Source organism: Lepidothrix coronata, unplaced genomic scaffold (assembly GCF_001604755.1).
Source record: "Lepidothrix coronata isolate B3197 unplaced genomic scaffold, Lepidothrix_coronata-1.0 Scaffold49, whole genome shotgun sequence".
Classification (NCBI taxonomy): domain Eukaryota; kingdom Metazoa; phylum Chordata; class Aves; order Passeriformes; family Pipridae; genus Lepidothrix; species Lepidothrix coronata.
The window spans coordinates 123,758-148,937 of NW_016690229.1; the positions used below are offsets into that span (position 1 = coordinate 123,758).

At 41.9% G+C, this 25,180-nt stretch overlaps 1 protein-coding gene across 3 annotated transcripts in view; it reads left to right on the forward strand.

The window, feature by feature from the left end:
* Positions 1–371: 371 nt before the first annotated feature.
* PTPN1 (protein tyrosine phosphatase, non-receptor type 1) overlaps positions 372–25,180 on the forward strand; it is a 34,315-nt gene continuing 9,506 nt past the window's right edge. The window contains exons 1-3 of one of the 3 annotated variants that reach the window (XM_017815244.1): positions 372–518; positions 23,124–23,214; positions 24,568–24,668. In XM_017815244.1, the coding sequence (XP_017670733.1) occupies positions 456–518; positions 23,124–23,214; positions 24,568–24,668 (255 nt within the window). In that variant the 5' untranslated portion in view covers positions 372–455. Of the gene's footprint in view, positions 519–1,018; positions 1,087–5,471; positions 5,628–23,123; positions 23,215–24,567; positions 24,669–25,180 lie in introns of those variants that run through there. The other 2 variants (XM_017815246.1, XM_017815245.1) reach the window with 2 other exon arrangements.

Below are 25,180 nucleotides of genomic sequence, written 5' to 3' on the forward strand. Positions count from 1 at the left end.
TGACGGCCCTTCTTCCTCTGCAACCAAACGGCCGCAGGAGAACTTGAAAAGAACTCCGACCCTCCTGCCGCCGCTTGAACACTCGACTCGAGCCCTTCCCCACGGCTCAGACACCAGAGGGGGCCCGGCCTGGGGCCCGAATGGCTCCGATCTGCTGCGTCCTCGCTGCCGCCTCCAACCTGCGGCCCCTCGGCGGGGCCGGGGCCGCTCTGCCCGGGGCTTGGGCGGGGGCGCGGGGGCGGCGCTCGGGGCCCGAGGGGAAGGCGCTGCCCCCGGAGCCCCCCGGCCCGCGGGGCGGGCGCTGCCCCGGCCCCACCGCCCCGGACGTCGCGTCGTTGGGGCGGGTGCGCAGTTCCGGCGGCGGAGGGAGGGCGGGGGCCGGGCAGAGCCGCCGCGGCCTCGGCAGCAGCTGCAGCCGGAGCTGCCGGAGCAGCGCGGGGGGCCAGGCCCCCGCCATGGAGATCGAGAAGGAGTTCCAGCGGCTCGACCAGGCCGCCAGCTGGGCCGCCATCTACCAGGTGAGGGGCAGCGCCCGGCCGGCTCTGCCCCGCGCCGAGCGGGAGCGCTCCCGCACGCTCTCCCTGGTGCCGCCGCCGGTGCTGCCCCGGCCCCGGGGGCTCGCCCTGCCCTGCCCGGCCGGGGGCCCTGCCCGCCGCCCCCCGCGCCCTCGGTGCCTGCCCCGCTCAGCCCCGCCGGGGGCACGGGAGGCCCCGCCGTGCCCCTCGGGGAACGCCCCTGCCCCGCGGGCACAGCCCCGCTCCCCGGGACCCCCGGCCGGGCGAGCACCGCGGGCAGCGCGGGGCGGGGGCCGCGGGCCCGGAGCGGGAGGAGCTGCCCCGGCCGGATCCTCAGCCGCGCTCCGGGCTCGTCCAGGCGCCGCTTGGAGCCCAGCACGGACATCAGTCCTCAGCAGCCTGTTAGAACTGCGCTTTCCGAGCCGCGGGGGAGGGAATCTGTAGGATTTGCCTTTTGTTTTGGAACAGAAAGGCAGTGATGGGCAGCATCTCACGCACCGAGCTTTGCAGTCACCTTAATCGTAGAACAGAGCCTAAACCAGCATGTTAGTAATACTTGTGCAATTGGCTGGTACTGGTTTTTTGTTATATCGTTTACTGCATGTAGATTTTTTGTGACATTTTAAAACACCTGTGTAGCAAACGTGAATGCTTGCAGGGGTATTTGGCTGCCGGATCCAGTTTCACATACAAGCCACAGAAATTAGTGCTTTTTTCTTTAAAAGTTCTTCACACGTGTATCTAAAGTGAAGTTTAAGAGAAGATGAAGTACATGAATGGCTGGGTGGATGTGTTCAGTCAGATCAGGCAGCATTACTTAAACATCCATTTGAATGTTTAGGCTGGTATATTGCATAAATTAATGAGCTAAAGTTCATATTTGCAACAAAGAAGTTGAGCTTTGCTTCCTTTCAGTATGAATTTCTCTGGTAACAGACCTCTAAAAGAAGGAGTGAAGTAGTATAAAAGTGAAATAAATGGACTCGAATTTCAGAATCACAGAAGGCAAGTTTTAAAAGTAATAGCTTGCAGGATGAACGTCTTCAGTTGTTTGACATTTAGAGAATAAGCATGAAATGTTGAGCATGCTTTTCAGAAGGTCCCTTTTTTATATTTCCTTCCCTGCAGAGTGCCTGTGCTTTGCTGACTGTATCAGTTGAAAGTCATGTGGATATATGACGTTATGTTTTTGCTGAACTGTTCTGGACGATTTGGTGTGTTGCAGGCTTAGTACTCAGGAAATGATTTTGAGTAATAGAGCTTTGTAATGGAAGAGGTCTAATTCTACAGGTACAATTTAATTACAGAAATGAAGTATCTAAGGAGAATGAGGGAATGGGCCATTTCCAGTGAAGGATCAGCATTCAGTGATATTTTTGTCCTTCTCTCTTTGAATGATGTGACTCAGTAGCTTGCCTCAAGTGTGGCACAGCATGAGCTTTGATTCAGGATTGAAATTCAATTAAAAAAAATAAAAGGACTAAAGTGATTCTTTGATTTGCATCCAACTATTGATATGCACAGTGGGTGGGGTTTTTACTTGTTTTTTTTCCCTGAGTTTGATTAGTAAATATGTGCATCTGTGTCATGAAATTCAGTTTCTCAACTGTATCAACTGATTTTAAATCAGCTGTTGAAAATGACATCTTGGCAGGTCATGTACATCTGGAAGAACAATGTGCCTCTCTATAATCCGTGCTTTTGATGTCTGGGCTGTGACATTAACAAAGCAGTTTTCCTACAAATACCAGGCTTTGCCTGAAGAATGCAGTAAGTAGAATAATCTATGTTATTGGTGCAGAAAAAAAGCCTTCCCCCAAGTTCATTGTACCACAGGCTTCTGGTAGCTGGTGTTAACGATTGTAACTGCTGAAATCCAGAGATGTTCACCAGTAATCCGAGTGAACATAATGCAATTTGCCAACAGGCTCTTCTTCTTGCTCTTGGCTAAATCTGTTATCTAGAGATACAGAGCTGCACAGCATCTGGAGGAGGAGTCAGGAATACTACAGGGAGGTGAAGCTAATTGAAGGTATGGCTACAAGGAGGCTTGTCTGGGTGCCACGTGACTTAGAAGGGTTAAAATTGTCCCAGCTTCTTTTTTTTTGTTGTTTTTTGGACGAGCGGAAGCTGTGTTCAGCTATGATAGTACAGTTGTGACAGAACAGAATTTAGATTACTTTTTTTTTTTTTCAGCAGAAATAATCACATGATGGGGACACAAACATTTCAAAATTAAGACCTCGTGCAGGTGATTTTGTGACGGCATGACTTGGGCACCACATGTGTAGTGGAACATTCTCCACGACAGCTGGTCAGAACAGGGTGGACAGTGATGAACTTCTTCGTGTTTTGTTGGGTTTGGTGATTTTTTTTTTGTTGGTTTTGATTTTAGTTTTGGGGTGAGTTTTTTTTTTTTTTTTTTTAATACCCATTCCTGTCCCTTTATTTTCTTCTAGATTTACTTGCTACAAGAACTATGAGCCATGAGATCCTGTGAAGGTTGTTCAGGGACCTAAGTGATAAAAAGAACTGCTCAGGCTCTGGCTGTTGCTTGTATTTTAGAGAAACATACTTAGAAGATAATTAATAAAATAAGACCTGATCTAAGCATAAGAAAGGCCCATTCAAATTCAAATCCTCTTCCATAAAACAGTAAGTGAAAGGAACGTGATTAAAGGTGAGCTTTGCCACGTGCTAAAGGTGTGCAACAGAAAACAAGTGCTTAAGGGTAATAAATATCATTAGAACTATCTATTGGAATGAAAAGCATTCGCTCTGCAGATGTCACAACAAAAAACCCATAGCCCAAAGCTAAGAAAAACACAGTTTAGGCTTGCTGTTAGAGCAGGTGAGAAAAAGGTAGATATTTGTTCAGAATATCAAAGCAACATTTGATTTTCATTTACACACAGTGAGTGCAACCTGTGTTTTCACAGTTATTTTATATGCAGAAGTCTTTCGGAATTTTAGGAGGTATTTTAGTTTCTAACTTCTCACACAGTGTGATAGAATGAGATATTATCTTAAAAACACAACCCTCAAATACAGGTAGGGTTGCTTCTTGTGTTTATATAAACTGAGTATGTTGACTTTAGTATGTTGGCCAGTGATATTAACGTTGATGTGCTTATCGGGAACAGTAAAAATACCTCTGAATTATTTGCCATTCAACTGGGATTCCATGGAGAGAGGCAGAGCTGACATTTGGGGACAGCTCATGCAGAGTTTTCCATGTGAAGGTAACAAAATGAAACTAAAATGTGCACTCTTTTCTAATTTTTATAGTTAGTAGAATATAAAGTAAGAAAGAACTGGGCATAGTCTGCATTTTCAAATATATTTGGAAGTGGGTATCCTGAACTAACTATGCTGCTGTGAACTCTGGAAAGCTGAAGTGCAGTTAAGAGTTGGGTTTGAGGCCTGTAAGAGACATATAATTGTTCTAAGTTTCTTTATTAATTTTTGAGGGTATTCTAAACAAATATGAACGTGAATGTCAGTTTTTCCAACCCCCTCTGCAAGATAAACTAAAATACTCCACATTATGAAAATTAATAAGCTTTACTCAGACGATGGGAGGAAGACAGAAAGGTTTTGTGGACGTTTGGATATCTCTCTGTGAAGAGAGAAAAGGCATGGGAAGTTTTTTACATATTCACTGTCTCTGGGAAATATTTGTAGGATATGTAGATAGGTTTTGATGCTGAAAGTAAACTGTGAAATGGTTGACCCTGTAGGCTTGTAGTAGTGTGGTTGTGTTGTGTATTTAAAGTCAGTGAGCAGGAAGTCCTACAAGTGTTTTTGGTTTACGAGCTGCAGGAGGGTTCAGATGTTGTCCTGCTGCATTTGGGTTACTGCTTTGCTCTGGTGCTGAGCAGCAGATAAATTGAGGCATGAGCATGACTTATTATAAATGCATCTTTGGGCTTTATTCTGCCAGTTCTTGCTGCTGCAGAGTGCAGGTCTCTGCATGCAATGCCTTGCCACTGCTTAATTCGTGCTCTGTTGATTCATCTGAGGCTTAATGTAATTGGCTCTGGTTGTGGAAAGCTGGTTTAGAGTTGGGAGTTGCAGGGAGTCTCTTTTCCTTCAATAAACCAGACATATTCCGTGTTTTCCAGGCTGTGCAGCCACTGAATTTTGATACCTGTTGTGGAGGGGCAAACAGGGACGGAGTAGCAGAGTCTCTGTGGTTCCCAGAGCCAGCACCCTCCCCTGAAAACCAGAGTTTCTATTGAATTGCTGGTGATGGCACATTTTGTGCTGTTAAGACTGGATCAGAGCACTGCTACGTTTTTCCTAGACTTTTTCAGGTCAAGACCAATTGTGTCTACTGCTGGCAAATGTGAGTTTGGGCAAGTCCTGATACGTGGGGCTGCTGAGATGCTTAGTTTTGCTTGGTTTTCAGAGTCTAAAATCTAAGTATTTGAACCCAAATCTTCTGTTGATAGCATGCTGAAAGTAGAACATAGAAAAATGAAGCCTGTTATGGTTATCATTAGCTAAAAACCTAGAAATGGTACAGTGTACACACAGTGCTCCACCTGCTTCTGAGCACATCCAGAAGGGGTTTTGTAGTGTTAGTAGGTTCTTCCACATGGTACTTATTCCTCCTTCTCTGGGTGCTCGAAGGATAGATGTATAGAAGAAAACTTAAGGAGAAAGCAGTGTTGGCCACATGCCAAATGTTGTTAAATTCAGATAGAAATAGCCCTTGTAAGTAGAGAATAAAATGTGGTAGTGGTAGACCCAAGTATTTTTGAAACTAAAATAACTCTCTAAATATTCTGGGTAGGTTTGAAATAACAGTTCATCCTATGGTTAACTAAACATTAAAATGAAATCTTTTCTTGTAATACTTTGCAGATGGACTTTCTCCAAGGGTTCTCTTTAGCTGAGACTTTGTAAGCTGTGGTTTACGCTGAAATATCACTGCTACTTTCTTGTAAACATGAGAATTATCAGGTTTTACATCAGCGTCACTAGTTATCTGTTTGGATTGTGAATTTAGCCTCATTACATACCTGAGGATACTAAGTGATTCCTTAAAATTGAGAATTCACGTGTGCTTCAAAGTGGACATCTTTGATATAAAAGAAAATTAAGGAGGTAAGAGTTTACAAAATACAAAACCTGTAAGAAAAGGTACAAGCTTGAAGTCATGTCATTGCTTGTGCTCCACTGAATGTGAGATTAAGGGGGTTGTTTCAGCCACCAGATAATGCCAGTGAATTTGTTTTCCCATAGTTAAATAAACTAGTTTTTCCTTCAGTCTCCACATATGCAAAATGATATTTATATTCAGTGGAGTGATAGCTTTTTTTTTTTTAGCTTTCATGCCCTTTTGTAACACAGAGGTGAAGGAACAGAATACTTGCATTTAGTATCAGTATTCTGTCACTAGTAATATACTAAGGAGTGTTCTACTAGGATGTGGGGGCTTGTGTGTTTGGGGGTTTTTTAGGTACCTGCAAATGAGTGTGACAGAAAGGTCAGCTCCTGTAATGCTTCAGACAATTCAGCATCATAGGCAGTTTATTCTGTTATTCTCTGTTAAATCAAAGGCCTGTTATCCAGCATGGAAGGGATAAGTTCCCTACATAGAGGGAAAGTTTCTCAAAATGTGACTTGAGTAGGAGGCTTATTAACAACAAATGGATAAATGTTTGAAAATTTAAAATTGTGCCATAAACCTAGCAAATTAGCAAAATAAACAAAACAAACTCCAGCCCCTTACCTGGAGTGGTTAGAATGTTCCCAGCGATTTCATATTAAAGTTTACTTAATTCTGCTTATTTCTGTAATACTGATTTGGAAAAAGGACAGCACAAACTAAGACACAAAACATCAGAGCCTTGCCCAGGGCTTGGTGTTGTCTGCAGTGCTGAGGCGAAGCACTATCAGCGTTCAGACATTTTACAGAATTGCATACATTTAAAACTTCATTATTTTTAAAATATTAGACTAGACTAGAACTATTAGACTGGAACGTTTGTGTCTGCACCTCTGTGAAAGTGTGCACAGCATCAGTGTCAGAGGAAAGCAGCTCCAGTGAGAGTTTTTCTGAAAGAAGTGAGTTTATGAAAATGCAGAAACCACTTCTCTGCAACGTTCATAATTAATAGAGACTTGATCTGCTCTCTAAGCTTGGCTGCGTACACCACTTACCACTGAGGGTTTTGGGGGTTTGTTTTAGTCATTGGTCAACTTGTTTCATGTTGATTTGCACAAGAAGTATTTTTTTCAGTCTAGTGCCAGCAGACATGCCCTTGCTGGTTTGACTGGGAGAGGCACTTTGATAGAGCATCCAAGTGCCTTTGTGTGTTCCCTTTGTAGATGATGTCGTACAAAAGCCAACTCCTTTTCCCCCAACCCCTGTGCATTTAGCTGTGCTTTTTCTCTCACCCACGCTGAGCATGGCGAAGATTCAACAGCTTGCCTGTCATATTGTGCTGAGGAAAAGTGATAAAAGTGATTCTTGGAAATTCATGTGATTCTGCTAGTAGTGATAGCTGATCTACTTTCAAATCGAGTTTGTGCTTTCTGCTTTTAAGAAAAAAGGGTTCACAGAACAGCAGTGAAAAATCTGATGTCCTTGTTGGGAAGGAAAATCAGCTAGGATAATGTGGAACCTTTGGAAATGTTTTTAATGAATTCTTTTTCTCATTTTTAATTCTGTAGGTTCTCTTTCCATGTGCTTTCATGTTGGACAATACTTTAACCTAGAATATGGGCTGATAACCCAGTAACTTATGTTTCCATAAGTTTTGCATTAGTAAATAGTGGAGTAATGAGTTAGTAAAGGGCAGCTACTTGTGGAAGGAACATAAATCCAGCCAGCTTGCTTGAGAGGTCTGTGGTTTAACTTGTAGCTAGAATCTGTATGTTTTTAAACTCAAGGTATTTATCATCAACACCAAGTCAGATGTGATTGGTTCCAAATTATCATATATTTTTCTCCAGTGACTTTTGTTTTTAGCATATACTCTCCTCCTGTCTCCTACCAGTCCTTGTTGGCATGATAAATTACACTGTCCTTTTAAGCAGAATTCTTTCGGTGTCACTGATACTGAACATGTACCTTATTTAGTTGCTGATTTGTTAGTCTCTGGAATGAAAAAATACTTGGACAGTCCCACCTCCTAGTTGAGTGTATCTTTCATGGAAGAAATAAAAACACCTTTCTGCTGCATCCAGCATTAATCTCACATTGAATTCACTTAAATAACACACTGATACCTATGTTAAAGGCCCGTTTCCACTGTTAGGAACTGAAATTTGATTCCTGCTTTGTATGTAGGATGTCTCGTTTCCTTCTGTTAGGAGTTCCGTGGTTGTCTCAGCTCTTGGTTGTTGTGGATGCTTTGGGAACATGTGGTTTGAGGGATCAAAAGTCACCTGGAGCACTGAGGGTGAAGAGATCAGCGATGAAGATCATTTACCTGTTTCACTGACTGTGAAGAGATGATTGAATCAGATTGGCATCGTTTGGTGCCGTCTTTTTCTTCTCCTTAGAAGAAGGTTGAAGCAGTTTCAACATCAGTAGACACAGAAAATAAGAACACTTTGGTGCTGTACCAGGGGCAAGCGTGGAGCTGGGCAGATCTCGCTGCAGGCAGAGGAGATTCTCCCCTCTGGGCTGAAAGCTCACTGTACTTAATGTACTAAAATAATCACTTGTTAAAAATGCTACTCCATAGTGCTATTTTGAACTTAAAGTAACTGTTCTATTTGTGGTCTTTCAGGTGCTTTTTCTTGTATCTGAAGTTCCCAGAATTTTATGCTGCTTCTGTGAAGTACTTGATTCATGGAGTACTTGATGCTATGAGCCGTCCTACAAAAGACACTCTGTTTCTGAGATTCTTTATTTTTATTTAGAACAAGTATTCTACACATAGAGAGGAATGTTCTCATAACCTTCTTTCCTTGTGCACATTTGAATGAGAATTGCTTGTTTATATCATTTCTGATCCCACAGTAACAGGTTACAGTAGCATAAACAGTGTGACCTTTTAATGTGATGGCAGGAAGTAAAATGTGAAATCTATTTTAAAAATGCATCTTTGACTAAGGAAGAGTATACTTCCTTTTTCTGACAGGAAAAATAACCCATACTAGTTCAGAAGATCTCGACTCCATTATACTGTGTGGGGCCTGGTTTTTCCACTGTCTTCTGTACAGTCATTGCAGCTGCTTGAAGTAGGACTAAACCTCTGCCATCCTTGTGTGGAATTTTCTGTCCTTGCTTGGCATTTGTGCAGCCATCAATGACTAAAAGTGGGGGCTACAGGAAAAACACAACTGACGTGAGCAAGAGGGGTTTAGTAAGAGGAACTTCTTTTGGAAAGAAGGAAAGGGTGGTTCACTGGAGCAAGAACAGGAAAAATACTACATAGCTTATTAAACAGCTAAAATACATATTGACACATTTGACAAGATTTCTGAGTATTCCAGAAATGGAAGAATAATGGGGAGTTTTAAACAGTAAAGAGAGGAGGAGTGGACAGCCACCCAGCTCTAGAAAATGTTATTGTTTATTTCCATAAGAGTTTAATTAAATTGGAAAGCAACATTGTCACTTGTTTCTTAAACTTTGGACAGTGGAGAATTTTCACAGTAAATTGTAGTTTCTCCTAGAACTGTAGGTTGTCATGACCAAGAATCGTGTTTCAGCCTGTATATGTTTTCATTCCCAGTATTGAAACCTTCTCAGAACTGGCCTGAAGTGTTTTCAGGACCAGAGCAGATCTGCCCTTGTGCTGTTTCAAAGCTCCTGTAGGAAATGTGTGAAGGACAGTGTGTGTTGTGAACCAGCAGACCCGTCCCTTTGATCCTGGCACATCACAGCACGAGCTGGGCTTGGGTTGGTAGTGCCCCAAACACGCAGTGTTGGGGTTGGCAGTGGTTTTGGCAGCAGTTGGCAGTGAGCACTGTTACCTTGCCGGCTCATTAATGATTTCCCTTCAGATAGGAGTTCTTTCTGTATCTCCCTGATTACCGACACACCTAAACACACAGAGATAAACCAGGAGAGAGCGTGTGGCAGTGTGGCCAGGCTTGGGAGCAGAGAGCAGAGGCACAGACAGGTGGTGAGCTTGGGTAGTGTTGGCTTGGGGAAAGAGAAGGTGTGAGCAGCCCAAGGGACAAACCCTGTGGTGCTCTGTCGTCCTCTGGAGAAGGGCTCAGGAACGGGCACCCCCAGGTTCAGGAGCTGCTTTCTTCTGTGCCCACCAGACTCATCTTGTTTTCACTAGAAGTGAAAGATTGGAACAGGAGGTTGAAAATATGTGAAATCTTTACAGCTGCTAAGTTCCTGGATTTATTAGCCGACATGAGAGCATTAGTGGAGAGGTCTAATCTTACCAGTCTTTTTAAAGGTTGTCAGGAAGCAGACAGAGCAGAAAGGCTTCGTGAAAACGACTGACTTATGTCTTATTTGTCATTGATTTCATGTTTATAATTTGTGTGAAGCTGCCCATCAGGAGCCTCTGTTGGAGCCAAGCTCGTCAGGCAGGGCTTTGCTTGGTGCCCCATAGTCCAGTGTACAGGAGACTTCTCTGTCACTGACTGGCAGCAGGAAATTCCTTGTTTGCCATTGTTCTGCTGAGTTCTCTACCACATGAAATAAGGATTTGGGGTTGTAAAACTGCTCTGTGCTTATTATCTTTTGAAAGTAGATAAATAAGGTAATATTGCTATCCAGTTAGGAGCAGGTACTCATTTATTGTTTTCATGTAATAATATCTACATTTTTAGGGTTTTCTTGTACAAAAATCTTTGCTAACAATGTGTTCTGCATATAAATCTCTCTACACACAAAATCCTGTCTTGGAATACTTAGAGAAAAATAATCCAATCTTCTGGTAAAAATGCTTTGCCCTCAGCACTGTTGATGTAAAAGGAAGCACTTGTGTGTGATTCTGATAGTTGATAACATTATTTGTGGACCAAAGCTCGTAAGCCTTTAGTGTTAGCTGTCTTTGAAGGGTGGGGAATGGAAAGAGATGTGGTAAGTATGAAGGTTTTTCGGGAAGATGTTTGGAATTTTATTGCATTTTATACTGGTTTTTGTTTTTTTCTGTAAATGTTCCAGATCTGTGCTAAGACTGCAAATGAGGGTTTGAGGTAGACACCAAGTTACAAAGCATGTTTAGTCGAGACTGATAAGTGGCTCCGGCTGGCAGGAAGTGGAACATGATGAGCAAGAGCCTGGTGGAGCCGTGGGGTGTGGTGGGTTCGTGCAGCTCTGTCTGGGCTGGGAAGGGGGAATGGAGGAAGCAATGGGAGCTGTGCCTTTCCACAGAGGCTGCTGTCACTGTCAGAGGTAGAAGCTATTATGGTTGCTTGGCTTTGCTAAATCAGTTGGTGTTCCCAGATTTAATTATTTTAAACTAGCAGGATGAGTAGATGCATTAAGTGGCAAAACTGTTTATCTCATCTGATCCATGGAACTGACTTTCACTCAGCAGTCTGGTTCATTAGCATGGGGAGGATTAATCAGCCCTTTGAAGGCCTGGCTCGTCGAGTTTTGCAGTCTTTTTCATGTGCTGGGGTGCACAGTACTAATCTGTCCTGCATCAGGATGTCTGTGAACGCTTATCTTGATTATGTGATGTGCCTGTTAACACTGACAGTTGTTTTTTAAACTCTCAGTTGCTTTCAGATGAGAAGATGTCCTGCACAGCTGGAGGTGAAAGCTCTCTCTCACTGCAATGACAGTTTAAACAACCTCTAGTAACACAGGATTGGTTCTGTCACTGTCTTAGAGTAGTACTTTGCAACTCGGAGAACCAGTAAAATAGTGAATACATTTTAGCACAGTAGGTCTGGCTGGTTTGGGTTAAGGGAGGGATTGTGTCTGTCTGCTGGAAGCTCTCAGGCTTGTTGGCATGAGGTAGATTTTCTCACACATTGTCTTTTCTGAAGAAATACTTCTATTCACCTTTCCTGTGTGAGAAACTGTGCTTATGATAAGTAAAATGCAGTATCGGTATGCACTGCAACTGAAGACTTAATGTGCATTTTTATTTTACCGTGTGGAGGGCTGTCAATAAAGTGAAGTGCTCAGGAACTGACCTCAGAACTGAGTAGCTTAATTTGTCTGGATGTCAGTAAACAGTACATCTCTGCTGTAAATATTTAAGGGTTAAGTTTCTCTTTCCAAAAAAGTATTGACTTTTCTCTCTTATCCTTAGAACAGTTTACTACTCTGGAAGTAGTTGCGTAAACATTCTGCTCTTAAGAGCAACTTCTTCTTTTAAAGGTTGGTGTAGGGCAGAGGTGTCCAACCATTCTGTCCTGGAGCATGTGGGGGCTGGAGCATGAGGGGTTCTGCCCCTCTCATCAACCAGCGTGGCCTCTGCAGCCCTTACATGACATGACAGTCACATAAGTCAGGTGACACGTGTAGGCTTGTGTTTGTGGGTGAGGAAATGGCATCAGTGTTTGACTTTCCCCCAAAACTGGATTTGGGCCACAGATTGTGAGCTGAACATCTCAGGTTCAGAACACTGTAAGATTTAATATTAACCTAGCTTGCTTTCCTAAACACGTATTAGACAGTCATGTGAAAAACCAGGAGTATCCCAATTCTGCTTTATCTAACATCTGTTTTCAGCAGTACTGTTTGTTCTAAGCAGGTTTTTGTGTGCATTGCAGTAGCTTGGCAACCTGTAGGTTGCACCATTCAATGAATTCAGTGTGCTTTTAATCATCACTACAATTTTCCTTTCCAAATTTGAATATTCTAAGTACAGGGAATTGGGCATCTGTGATTATAACAGCAACTGCCATGTTAAACAGATCCCAACTGAAACAAGCTGCTTATGCAAATCTGTAATCCAGAGAGTTTCTTCAAATTTCAGTTCAAACGTCTTTCTTAAGAAAAGATACTTATAACTTCTTTCTGGGAATGGTAGTTAAGCAGTTAGAGCTACTTAAAGTTCCCAAATAGGGATTTGGGCAGTCTGCTGAAAAGCAAAGCTGCTAAAAGCATGACTGTTCCCTGGTTCTGCTGTAGGAGCAGAGCTTGAGTTTGACCTTTCCCTGCATGTAGAGGCATGAACAAGGATTGTGCAATCCTGTTAATTGTACATTCTCTTCAAACTCTTGGCATCTCGTTAGGTTAGAAATGATAAAAAGCTTTTGGTAACAGTGTAATGGGCATGCTTTGGCAGAGTAAAGCTGTAGTACTTACTTGCTTGTGTACTTACTAGTGGCCAACATGGGGAAATATCCTTTTGCCACAGATTAGAACTTGCTGGAATTTCATATTATACCCTAATTTTTAGGGAACGGAATGCAGGAGGGAGCCTCATTTACCTGGGAGGGAGCTGGTACCTGTTGTAACATACAGTTCATCATTTTGAATGAACAGGGGTTCTTGATACTAAATAAATACAGTTTTCCCCCTCACACTCCTGACTTGAAAACTGGATCTCAAGAAAGCCAATAAAGCAAAGTACAGTACAAATGTCTTCAAGGAAATGAAGTTCACCACTGAATAAGATGTAGATACCTTTTTTTTTTTTAATAGGTAATGTGGAGTTCACAACTTCCTATTAAACAATTCCTGCCACTTCCTTTCTTGTGTGTTTTAGTACTTCCTTTACATACAAGCTCATAACTTGCAGAATTTTGGTGGTATTAGTAAAAAGTTAGAAATATGGCTGTTGCCTCCCCCATAGTATTCTAAATACAAAAATAATACTGATGTGGTCTGAACATGTGCCCCATTGTAGTCATGAGGTGACCTTGTCAAATACAGAGACAAATTTGATTTAGCTTTTAGATTATTGGAGATTAAATAATAAATTAGTAATAAAGATGACTGGATGAACAAAACCATTCCTCAAAATCTGTGTGTACTGAATAGACCTACTTCATGCATAAATTTGTTGCTTTTAAAAAAAAATCAGTTTAATTTTACCATAGCATATGGCAAGCTGGTGTCTAAAACTGCTTGAACTGACTACTTTCTAAAGGCATATATAACTTCTTAAACTCCAGATAAGAATTAAGTCTTAGAGAAACTATTTTAATTCCTATTTTCTTCTGTGAACACCTGATTATTCTATCATCTAACATTAGATAAGATTTGAGTTTAGTTTTAGTCAGTGGTGGAGGTAGAAAATGAGGCTTGCAGATTTGCTCTGTATTCATAAAATCCTGTTTTCACAATGGTGAGAGACTTTCAGACCAACTCAAATCAAGAAAATAAAAATGAGGCAAACTCCAGAAGTTCTGATTCCTAAGTAAGAATCCTTTTGTTTCTGGTTTTATGTCATCATGGAAAATAGGCCATTGACAATTATGTAGAAGTGCCTTTGTATTTAGGAGGTTTCTCACCAAAACCACCAGGGGAATGCAGGATTCCCAGGCCTGGCTCCCTGTCCCCTTCCAGTGACAGTTCTTTTTTCTGTAGTGCTAATGATGGGGTAGGGGAGCTGTCTAAAGCTTTCTTCCCTTGCCTCGAGGGACCAGGGGAGACAAAAGCATTCCTACAAGAGCCTAAAAAAAATGGCTCAGAGAAATGACCTCCCTTCCACAAGGAGAAATCCATAGTTGTTCCAGCACAGCTGCCGGGGTTGCAGTGAGGGGGTTGGATTCCTGAAATGGGAGTGAGGAACATTGGCTCCTAAGTTAGAAACCTAATGAGTTCGAGCATCCCAGATGAAAACTAATCTGCTTGGAGAGCACAAGTAGCATCAGTACAGCAACCAAGAGGTGTCTTCTGCCTGTCTTCAGGGGGGGACTTCCTTAGCTGGGGCAGTTTGCACCACTCCCGAGGGAGGACGCGAGTGGCTGTTCAGAAAGAGAGCAGATGGAAGTCACTGGTCTGTCTCCTTCTCATTGAAACCCTTCAATGTTTTAGCAGTTCAAGTAGACGTGAATGTTTATTTTGGAATATAATGCCAACAACAACAACCAACTTGACATTCGGGTATTCAGAGGACAATAACAGTGATGTGAAAAATGTGCGGTATTTTCCTTTGTAAGCCCTAGAAGTATATTTTTGCAGCTCTGAGTCTCTGATGAGCCAGGGGTTATGTGTGTGCACATTCTCACACTGAGCCCATCTTTTCCCTTTGCATGCAAATGCTGATGTGTTAATAGCATAACAAAAATGAATTGGTGATAAATCTCAGAGTGTCTCCTGCTTTCCCTATTACTCATTGCATTGACTGTGGTTTTAGGAGGTGTTAAGAGGTGCCAAGTCAAGTTATTGAATTTGTAAAGAGCTTGATAAGTAAATACAAGAAGAAGTCTGGAGCTCTCACGACAGATTTTGTGTTTTCAGGCACATTTAGTGCTGTAAGGCCTCTTTGACATGGGTGAAGTTTTTACTTTGGTCAGATTGTCTCTATGTAGCCACCTATCATTCCACCTACTTTGTAACATTCATTTTCAGCACCCACCAAAATTTCTGAGGTCGTACAATTTCCTGTTTTCAAGTAGGAATGTAAACTTCCTTGGTCTTCATTACTGGTAACCACTTTAATGTGCACAATGGCACCATTCAGGAGAGGTGTCTGTTTTCTTCTGTTGGAACCTCATCTCTCTGTGACAGAAAGTAGTGCTGCAGAACAGGCTGGAAAGTGTAAGAAGCATTGTCCTGTTTGTTAAAGCCAGGGTTAAAAATCCTTGTGATCTTACTCGGGGAATTGTCCTGCTGCTAAATGTATGGATGTAAAATCAAACTGAAAAAAAAAAATCCAACCTCACCACTAGGAGACTGTTTAAGAAATCTTTTCTTTCTCTGACCTGTTAGGATTGCCTCGAGGATTAGAACTAGAAAGTGCCTCAGAGCTTGACAAATAATTTTTTTTTTATCTTATTGGATAAGCAAAATGATGGATTTAGGAGAGATGATGACTTTGTAGTAGCTGGCAGTTTATCCCACATCACAGGTATTGCTCAGGTCTTGTGTATTTTGTAGGTACTGTACCTGTCCCCAGGGCTGCATCCTGGCCTTACTCCTAACTAAAATCCCTGATGCTCCATGGATGCTCCCTAATTAGTTTCAATTAGGGACAGAAGGGAAAGCTAATTAGTTGGTGAGGTTGTGTGTGTATTTGTGGTTGGTGTTTTGGGAGTACTTTAAACCACCTTCAGCTCCTTTCCCAGGACAAGCCTCTGGTTTAGCAGTGGGCTTGTGCTCTGTGCTGGCAACCCCTGCACTGTGGCTTTCCCTGGGGAAGGAACATGATCTGTGTATCATACCAGTTGGAGTGTCTGGGGAATCACCCTTTGTTTGGAAGCTCTGGTTTGTGATATACTTTCATGGATCATTTCATAACACAACGGGAAAGTGGCTGTGGGAGCTTGGATGGGCCGTGTCGTGGTGGAGCTGCATGTGTCCCCTTAGAGCAGGGCCTTGCTGGAATGGTGTTCTCCTGCTGAATTTGGTTTCCTCTGGTACCTGCTGGTTTTGGTATGTGCTAGGCAATTTGATCTCTATCTCACATATGGTACCTTAATTTGAAAATGACCTTGACAAAATGAAGATCACTGGGGAATTGCAGCCTGCCCTTCTCTCTTTGACAATTCTGGTGTTTTAACAAGTCCTGCCTGTTATTGATGAGCAGGTGTCACTGTACATAGGGAATACTGGACTTGTCTAGTCATCTGTTAATGTGACCAATATTGCTAAGATACAGTTAGTAATCTAGATGTGTTTAACTTAAGTCATCTGCAAAAGGATTAAAAATAATGTTGTGGTAGCTCTGCAATTGTTTGAGTTTAAACTGCTGCTAAGACGGCTGCTGAAACGTTGGCCTTTCTTTTTTAAAAAGTAAATCTAACATTTGTAATTTTATTTTGTTTCTCTAAAATGTTTGTCCTGAGCGAAATGACTGCAGTGTTTGTCTGCTAAGCTGCTAAAGTGCTGTGCTGTTTGTCTGGTTTTTAGTCAACATACTTTCCAGGAAAAGGTGAAAGGACACAAACACCACAGACAAGTTTCGGTTGCAGCTCAGTGCATGTGAAGTGTGTGTCTTAATCTGAAGTGAAGTGTCTTTTTAAAAAAAACTTCCTGGAGGCTTAGTAGGAAGAGTCAAACTTCAGCTCCTCAAATGCACAGGGCTGGTTGCTTTCAAATTCATTTCTGATGTTATTCCTCAAACCCACAGAACTTGCTCTGTGCTTGAATGCTCTTGGCAATTGCAGTAGTTCTGTACAGTTCATTACATGAGCCTGTTAATAGTCTTCCCAACTGACTTAAAGGGCCTTAAACTGTGACAGTAGATCCAACACCAAACAGCTGCCTGGAATCTCTGTAGGCAGAAGATGATAATGTCCTTCTCTGTCAGTACAATACCTAGTTCTTTAGTAGCTTTTCAGATTTCTTGTTAACCGTAGGAATAATAACACCAGCTATTCTGAAAATTTGTATTCTTTTAGTTGCATGCCCAGGCAAGTGGAAGAGCAGGATGTGTTCAGAACCAAAAGCCATAGAGCAGACACATGCATTGGGGTAAAAATTGGGAGAAAAGGAAAAAGAATCTGTAAAGGTCCATCCAGCTTTTAACTGGTAAGACCTCGAGTCTGTTGCCTGGTGAGGAAACAAGTCTTACGTTTGATTATCTTATTTATTAGTCAAAATATTTCATTTATCTTAAGATTAAACTGTGGTAATGGATTATGCAAGAATTTATGGCATTAGTAGAGTCTTGCTTTCTTAGCGTTAACTGAGGTTATTAACACTGTATCTCTGAAAGAGAGTAGAGGACTCTTGAGTATAAATAAAGTTATTCCATGGTTCCATTTCATCTGCAGTGTTTTCAAGTGCATCCCTTGTCCTTTCCAGTTTGAAACATGTCATTTGCAGCTTGTCTAAACTCTAGAAAATACCTTGGTTATGCAGCACAGTGATCTGATTTTGCTATGGAAAGGTGTGAGAAGAAGCTTTTCTCATTCCTCCCTTACCTTCTGGTATTTACAGTTTTTGTGTCTTTTTGTCCTCCCTGAAGCCTGCAAAGCCTTGTGGTTTGTTGGGGTTTTTTTGGTGGTGGTAGCTCTGTAAAAGCTATAATCCTTTTAGATGGCTTGTGAGATGTCAGAATGAAAATATTAGGTAGCTAGGAAAGCAGGACTCTGTTTATAACCACAGTTGTCAGTCTGTGAAGCCTGGAATACCCTACAGGCCAAGAATGACACATTTTTAAACTCACACAAAACCTATGCTGCAAACAAATTAAGGTCTGAATTTGCTAAGCAGACTGAATTCCTTTAGGAGTTATGTGGATATCTGGGCTGTCAGATGCACCAGTCTGTTTGAGATGAGGTTAAACCAAAACTCTTTATGTAGAAACCTGTAATGTTTGGGCAAATCAAGATCTGGATCTCATCTCCGTGGTTATTTTTCTTCTTAGAGAAGAAGAGTAACTGAGTTAGAACCTCTTGACACTTTAATGAGAGTGTGGTTTATTTCCTGGCACTGACTTTGTTTGATGATACAGATAGCAAAGCTTTTCTTTTGCACAACAGCTGTCAAGAAAAAAGCCATTTTGTCTTTCAAAAGTCTATCCTTCCAGTAAAGTCCAAGATGCACTCCTGGAGCAGACTGAGTATCTGGGAGGAAGAATAGGGATGGATGTGAAGAAGAAGGGAACTTGGGTTGTTTTCTTATGCTGATGCTCCATTGAGTTGTTTCCTGTTTTGGCAGAAAGTACATGGCTACAAAACAGCAGAAGTTGAGTGTTCCTGCCAGCAGCTCTGAACTTCTTCTGTTATGGGTCATAAATTTCAAGGACAAACTGTATTTTGAACTTACTGATATTTGAGAAGTCTCATGTAATTCTTTAACCTGATACTAGAGTTTCCCTGGCTCTGCTGCACCCCGCAGAAAAATCAGAATTGAGAAATCAGTTTTCACTTGTTGCAGGTGACATTGGAGCAGTACAAGAATCTGAGCAGCTGAGCTGTGCAGGATTGCAGGGCTTTACTGAGCAGTGTCTTCCTTCTGGTAACATGCAAAATAAATGTACTGTTAACATTTGGAAATGACACAAGTCTGTGTCTCTCCCCCTTCTGGAAGTACATGCCCAGGGTGTAAGTAGTGTTCAGGTGCAGGTGTTTAATTGAGCATTTGCAGCGTTCAGTTATCTCCCACGATAAAGTGGGTACAATAAAGTACTGCAGGGTTTACTTTCATAAGTCTCTCCAGTTGGGCATGTTGAAACTAGTCAGTGGTGAGAGACAGTCTGCTAGCTGGGATAGATGTGGGCCTAGGAGGAATGAATCCACTTTGCCACGTGTGGATATGATTTAATATCGCAGTCATGCCCAGTTTACATTCTCCTGGGGGGTTATTTCCGTGCTTCCAACCAGCTGACTGGTGTCACAAACTGCATAGCCACATTGCTACAGCCTGTTCAGGTTGCCCCTGGAGTGCTGAATTAGCAAGGGGCTTTCTAGGAAAACGATGGTGCAAGTGTGGCTTGTTTATTTATTTAATTATTTACTCGAACCTGGTGTAATAGTGCTGTTGAACTTTAAACAAGCCTGTCCCTTCCTCTCTCTGTGCTGTTTGACTTCAGGAAGAAGCTTGGCATACCAGGCAACTGGTTTCTTATTTTTCAGAGAGATTAATAAACAAAAAAATGTATTTTACTTGAGAGCAAAACTAGGAGACTAAATAAAATGCTTTTAAGGAGTATTAAAATCCACATTTATTTCACTTACGTGGCTAAAATTCTGCAGCTGCTTAAGATTAATGTTGGGTGATGCAGCTGTCTGTTCATTTATCTGATCTTCAGATTATCTTCTTCTTACCTACAAGTTACATCCTCATTTCTTGTTCTTGCCCAAATATCCTGATGTAAAGCTTAATGTAGGATAAGAAATCAAATCTTCCTTGTCAAAGCAGGTTATGTGAGCAGTTGATCTTTGTGTGCTTTATATCTTAGCAAGGCTCCCTTGTTGGGGACTCAGTTTGCTGCTTTTCAGGGACTCAGTTTGCTCCCTTACATGCTGAATCTGAAGACCTGTTCCCATCTGCAGGTGTTTATGGTGGATCCCTTGGTACTACTTGTTTTTCTTGTGGTCTTCTCGGCAGGTCTTTGCCACCTCATTGAATCGTTGAGGTATTTCCATTCTGAAATCAGTCAGTAGTGACACTTCAGCAAAGAGCACCTTTCACTTGATCTTATTGTAACTTGTTTTTACTCCTCCACCTTTTACAGAAGCCTCATCATTTTTTTCAGTGCCAGCTTTAAGAGGAAACCTTTTTTTTTTTAAGCTTTAAAGCTAAAATTACTTTTTTATTTAAGTCTTTTTATACTTGTGAATTGCTTTCCTTAGTGTGACTGCCTCAAGTAGATGGATTGGGTGCACTTCTGTGGCCTCTGATAAGATCTTGGCAATTGCTGCTTCCCGAAGGAACAGAACTGTTAAAATGACAATATATTGTTATCTCTTAGTCTGAGCTGCTCCAGAGTTTATGGTGCAATTAAATAGTGTGATCAAATTGAGCCCTGCTGCAAGGCTCCCAGGGAGTCTGACTGATGAAGCTGAAGGCCTTGAGACTGCACCTTTAGTTCCTCTTCTGGAAATACTGATATGCAAATCCACACAGCCTTGCAGTGTGTGAATGACTGCCCTTGCATTCCGGGTCCTTTCTGTGCTGCAGGACTTGTGATGTGATGGGCCAAGTGGAACCCATTGGTGCAACTGAGAGCAACCTTCTGGATATCGCTGAAGGACTTCTTATTCCAGTCACTGTTGCAAATTAACAGCTACAGGAACTTCCCATTTGAAGAGCCAGGCTGCAGCAGACTTCCTCTTTCACCCCTGAAGTGTTTGGGGCACTTGCACGGGGTACAGGACCTAAAGCCAGGAGATGAGTGGTGTGGAGTGACTCACGCTCCAAACCCGAAGCATTTGACTTGGGAAAACTGACTTCAGTTCTAGCCCTTCCTCTTTAAAGTTTTATGTTTCATGACCTTTTAAATGAAATGTCGAGCTTCCTTTTTAACAGACAGGATCTCTGCAGTGTGACTTGGTGTGATTCAGGATTCGTAACTTTATCAATTCCTGCCTTCATCCACCGCCTTCAGTTCTTATGGCATCGCTGGCTCCAAGTTCCTCAGAGTATAATAATTCCTCAGAGTATAATAATTTCTCATAGCATAATAGTTCCTCATAGCATAGTAATTCCTCATACCATAATAATTCCATGCTGTGTATGACTCTGCTTCCTCCAGCACAGAAATCCTGGGGTACTGTTAGGGACATATTCTGAGCCTGCCTAAACCCCAGTGAGTAGCAGTAGTTATGTGACTCCAGCAGTACCCAGGACCAGAAGTTTTTGGCAAGAAAGCCTTTAACATGGCCACAGGACATTGTAGTAACTTGGCACGAGGTTGTTTCTCCCCAGTAATTTTCTCTGTTGAAGGCCATCTGATTTTCACTAAAGTCAGCTCCGTATCCTGGAAGTGATCTGGGATGATAAATTCTTTTGATTGCTTCAGATGTTCTAGCAACTGCTGTAGCCTAAAAAAAAAAAGGAAAAAAAAACAACCACCAAAACCCCCAACCACTTTTATCCCATGTTGCTGAGCAGAGTATGCCCCATGCTTTCAGCATGGATTTGAGCACTGAGCTCCAGGAATACATGCCCTCCAGGATATTCTGTTTTATCGTGTTCATTACACTCAGAAATGAAGTGCTCTGTGCTGGTTGGATTTTCACAGAAGGCAGCAGCTTGCCTGTTGCCATATCTGGGTCTTTCATTTTATTCCCATCCCACCCCCACCTCGTGTTTTTTCCTGTTTGTTGAAGCATGCTCCAGAAATATATTGCCCTTTTTAAATTGTCTCTTGAAAGCACATGAGTAACTTCTTTCTTTTCATTTGCTCCGTGCCTGTGGAAGTTATGCATCTCCTAGAACTCCCTTATTCTTTCAAGACCTTTAGGCATTGTTGCATCTTGAAAAAGATCTAATATTTACTGGTGAGGTAACAGCCAGCTCTCTATTCCCTGGGCAATAAATTACAGCATCAATTCCTTCAATACTTTGATGTAGATGTTTGAATCTGTGGAACTCTCAGAGACTGACAGGAGATTCAATGTGCACATACATGTGTATGCCTAAATAAAATGTTTTTATATTAGAATGTCTTTTTATAATTCCATTTCGGTAAGGAAACATTTGTTCCTTTTCTGTTTTTTAAAAGAGGGGACAGTTCTCTTTAAATTTGTTAATGCTGTGAAAGGAAACAGTGTACATTAGGGCTGCTGCTCATTTAGCCCAGTATTTACAGAAAAATGCCTAAGGGATTTTGGTTTGGTTTGCATTTTGCTGATTTTATAATACGAATCCTAAGTGGTGGGGTAGTTGTGTTGGTTTGGTGTTGGGTTGTTTTTTTTTAACACTTAAAAAAATAACGCATGTAGGCTCTGTGGGAAATGTGGTCAGAGATCTAGAAAACCATTTTTCCTATTTCCCTGGTCTTGTCTCTTGTTAATCCTGTACGGTCAATACAGAAGAATAAACCCCTGTAAAATACAAAGTCACCAACCTGGTGTCAGAGACACATTTATGAAAACACCTATTTTAGCTGCCTCATGTTTGAGATATTAGACTGTGGCAGTGCAGATCATATTCTCCAGACTGCATTCCTCACAAGCAGAAATACTGGCAGCCATGTGTTAAGTTATAAAAAGCTGGCAGCTGATGTCAGGGCTTATTTCAGTGAGGAGCTGTTTTGGAATACTGTACTAATTTTGGGTAGGTTTATGTAAATTAGAACTCCTCTCAACATGGAGCATTCAGTGTAAATTGATACATAACCTGAATAATGCAGCAGAATAGATAAGCAGGTAATGTGCTCCAGCAGATAACCCATTTTAAAATAAATCTTTGGCATTGTACATGATTCTTTATGCAGAACTGCATGTACACAGTATTTATTTACAATGTGAAGTTCTGTTTCAACAAATTGGGATTAACGTCCAAGGATGGCAGAATTCTTTTTAACTTCTGAAATTGTCTCAGATAGCTGAGCTATCATATGCATCTGAAAAAGCCCAACTGAAAGAATCCCAGTTCTGTGGTTGAGATGATACGTGTGTTTTAGCTGAGCATGTGAGTTGGATACAAATAACTTTGGCCATTTGCAGCTTTGTGACATCTTACTAAAAACCCCAGGTAAAGATGCAAGTGATCTTAGACAAATCACCACCCTGTGTTTGATGCCAATGGGGGCAGACAAGATTTTTTTTTTTAATCACAGTGAATGTTTTCGTTGCTGCTGAGTCAGAAGCACAGTTGATATTTTGACTGAGGCTGCAAACAAGTGCTTAAAGCAGTTTATGTGAAAGTGCTTTGGGACACAGACCCTGCTCCATCAGGAGTGTAAAGGCATAATGTCTGTTAAATGTTCTGCTTCGTTATTGTGCAAACTAATAGTATTTTAATACAGAAATAATGTTACTGTTGTATTCTGATACATTTAAACTCGATTCTTAATTTGAAGGCCAAAGTGTTTTCTGACCAGAACTCCTGCACATGAAGATGTGAAGTCACACGGGTATTTGTCTTAAAATAGCTGGTGGTATGAAATTTGATGGATTCAGATCTAACACTTTATTTTTTTGTTTCAGGACATCAGGCATGAAGCCAGTGATTTTCCATGTAAAGTGGCCAAACATCCCAGAAACAAAAATAGAAATAGGTACAGAGATGTCAGCCCCTGTAAGTACACTTTCATTTCCATTGTTTGTAACAGACTGTTGACCTCTAATGACTTCTAACACTTAAATGTTCTTTTTAAGGACAAGATTCTGTTAGGTGGATAAGCATCCAAGACAATTCTCTGTGTTTATGTGTTTATTTGTGAGATAGATGTCACAGGATGCCATTATATCCATAGGATTATACTAGAGCAACATACAGTAGAGTCTGTATTTGTGGGCAGAAAGCTGACAAAAGAAACTTGCTTTTGAATTCTGCTAGAGAGGAAGGGTGGCTGAAGCAGCACTGCTGCAGTTGCAGGGGTGGTTTGTGCTGCAGTGTGTTCACTCCCCAGGGCATCCTGCTGCTCAGCACAGGTGGCAGCACTGCCCCTTGTGGGAGGTGGGCAGCAGCCTGGCATAAAACATGACTGCTAGAGAGAAATCTGAGCTAATTGGAACAGAGGAGGGGGCATTGGCAAAGGAGATGCTCCGAGAATGAGACCTGTATTTTTGAAATGATTATGGTCTCATATTCCGGTGGGAAGTGCATCTTTGAGCAAGTGTGGCTGGACAAGGCACGGCTCAGTTGGGGGTTGCAGCCTGTTTTTCCTTCCATGGCCCCAGGAACAGAGACAGTACCACCCAGCCTTGCCCAGGCCTGGCATCCTGGGAGCTTGGGCTGCTACAGCAGCAGTGTTAGACTGGCCCTGTGTGGGGCAAATCTCCATCCTCTGTCCTTGGCCACAGTATTCCTGTGTGGCAGAGAACTTCTGTACTTGGTGCTTAAAAGTTCCTGAAGCCTTTGGGGCAGTCGACCAGAACAGTAATGTTCACAGAACAGTAATGTTCACATTGTTTGTTTTACTAAGCAATTCTAATATCTGGGGTTGTGAGTAAGAAATGGTTCCCTTTTTGCCTTTAGATAAAACTGCTTCCAGTCTGGCTTTCCAAAATGTGGGAATCCTTGAGCAAGCTGGGTTTGAATGTTTAAGCTGCAAGAGATAAGCAGTTGTGTAATTCTATTTATTTAAAACCAGTAACTCGGTAACTGTACAAATAGGTCAGTGTGGTCTGGTTTGCAGATTACTGTGGGGATTATTTCAGATGCAAATGCTTCATTCTTGCAGTGTGTTCTTGGAAGGTGAAGAGCAGCCTGTGTTCACTCCTCTGCTGTGGTGCTGTTCTTGCAGTACCTACATTGTATTTCCAGAGTTACAAGCCCAGGCAACACCTGAACTACCTGGGGTTATTAAGCCCTTTTCATTCTTCAGGACAACTCAGCTTTTTTGACCCTAACACCTTATGGGGTTGTGCATGGATTCTGCTGTGTTGCATATACATATTTAACCAGTGTTTTCTAATTATTCTGCAGTTGATCACAGTCGAATTAAGCTAAACCAAGGTGACAATGACTATATCAATGCTAGTTTGATAAAAATGGAAGAGGCCCAAAGGAGCTACATTCTCACCCAGGTAATTGCTGGCAGTGGTTAATAAAAATCATGTGGTGGTTGGAGTTTTTTCATGGGTTTTGTTTATTTTCTTTATTGTAAAGCCAGTTAAGTGCATATACACATCCATGTGTGCATAAACATATGCAGAGAATGTGAGAGAGTAAAGCCACGAAATACAGACTTTAGTGATGGGGGTGTGGGGGGCAGGAGGGCAGTGGCTGCTTTTCCCTGAATCTGTGAATTCCACCCCTGTCTATACAAAAAAATTAAAAATACCCGGATACCCAGTTGTTTTATTCTGAGAGCCAGCAACTGTGCCAGGATTCTTGTTTGTCCTAAATATTCCATGGAGACTGTTCTGATCTCTGATCTTGACTTTTTTTTTTTATCCCTTCCTCCCACACTTTAGATTAAGGTACACTGGGATTAATATTTTCAAGTGACAGCTCTTCCTTCCTGTTTGTAGGGAGTAAAGATAAATCTCCTAAAGAAGAAATGGACAGTACAGATTCAGTGTGGAGATGGTTCTTT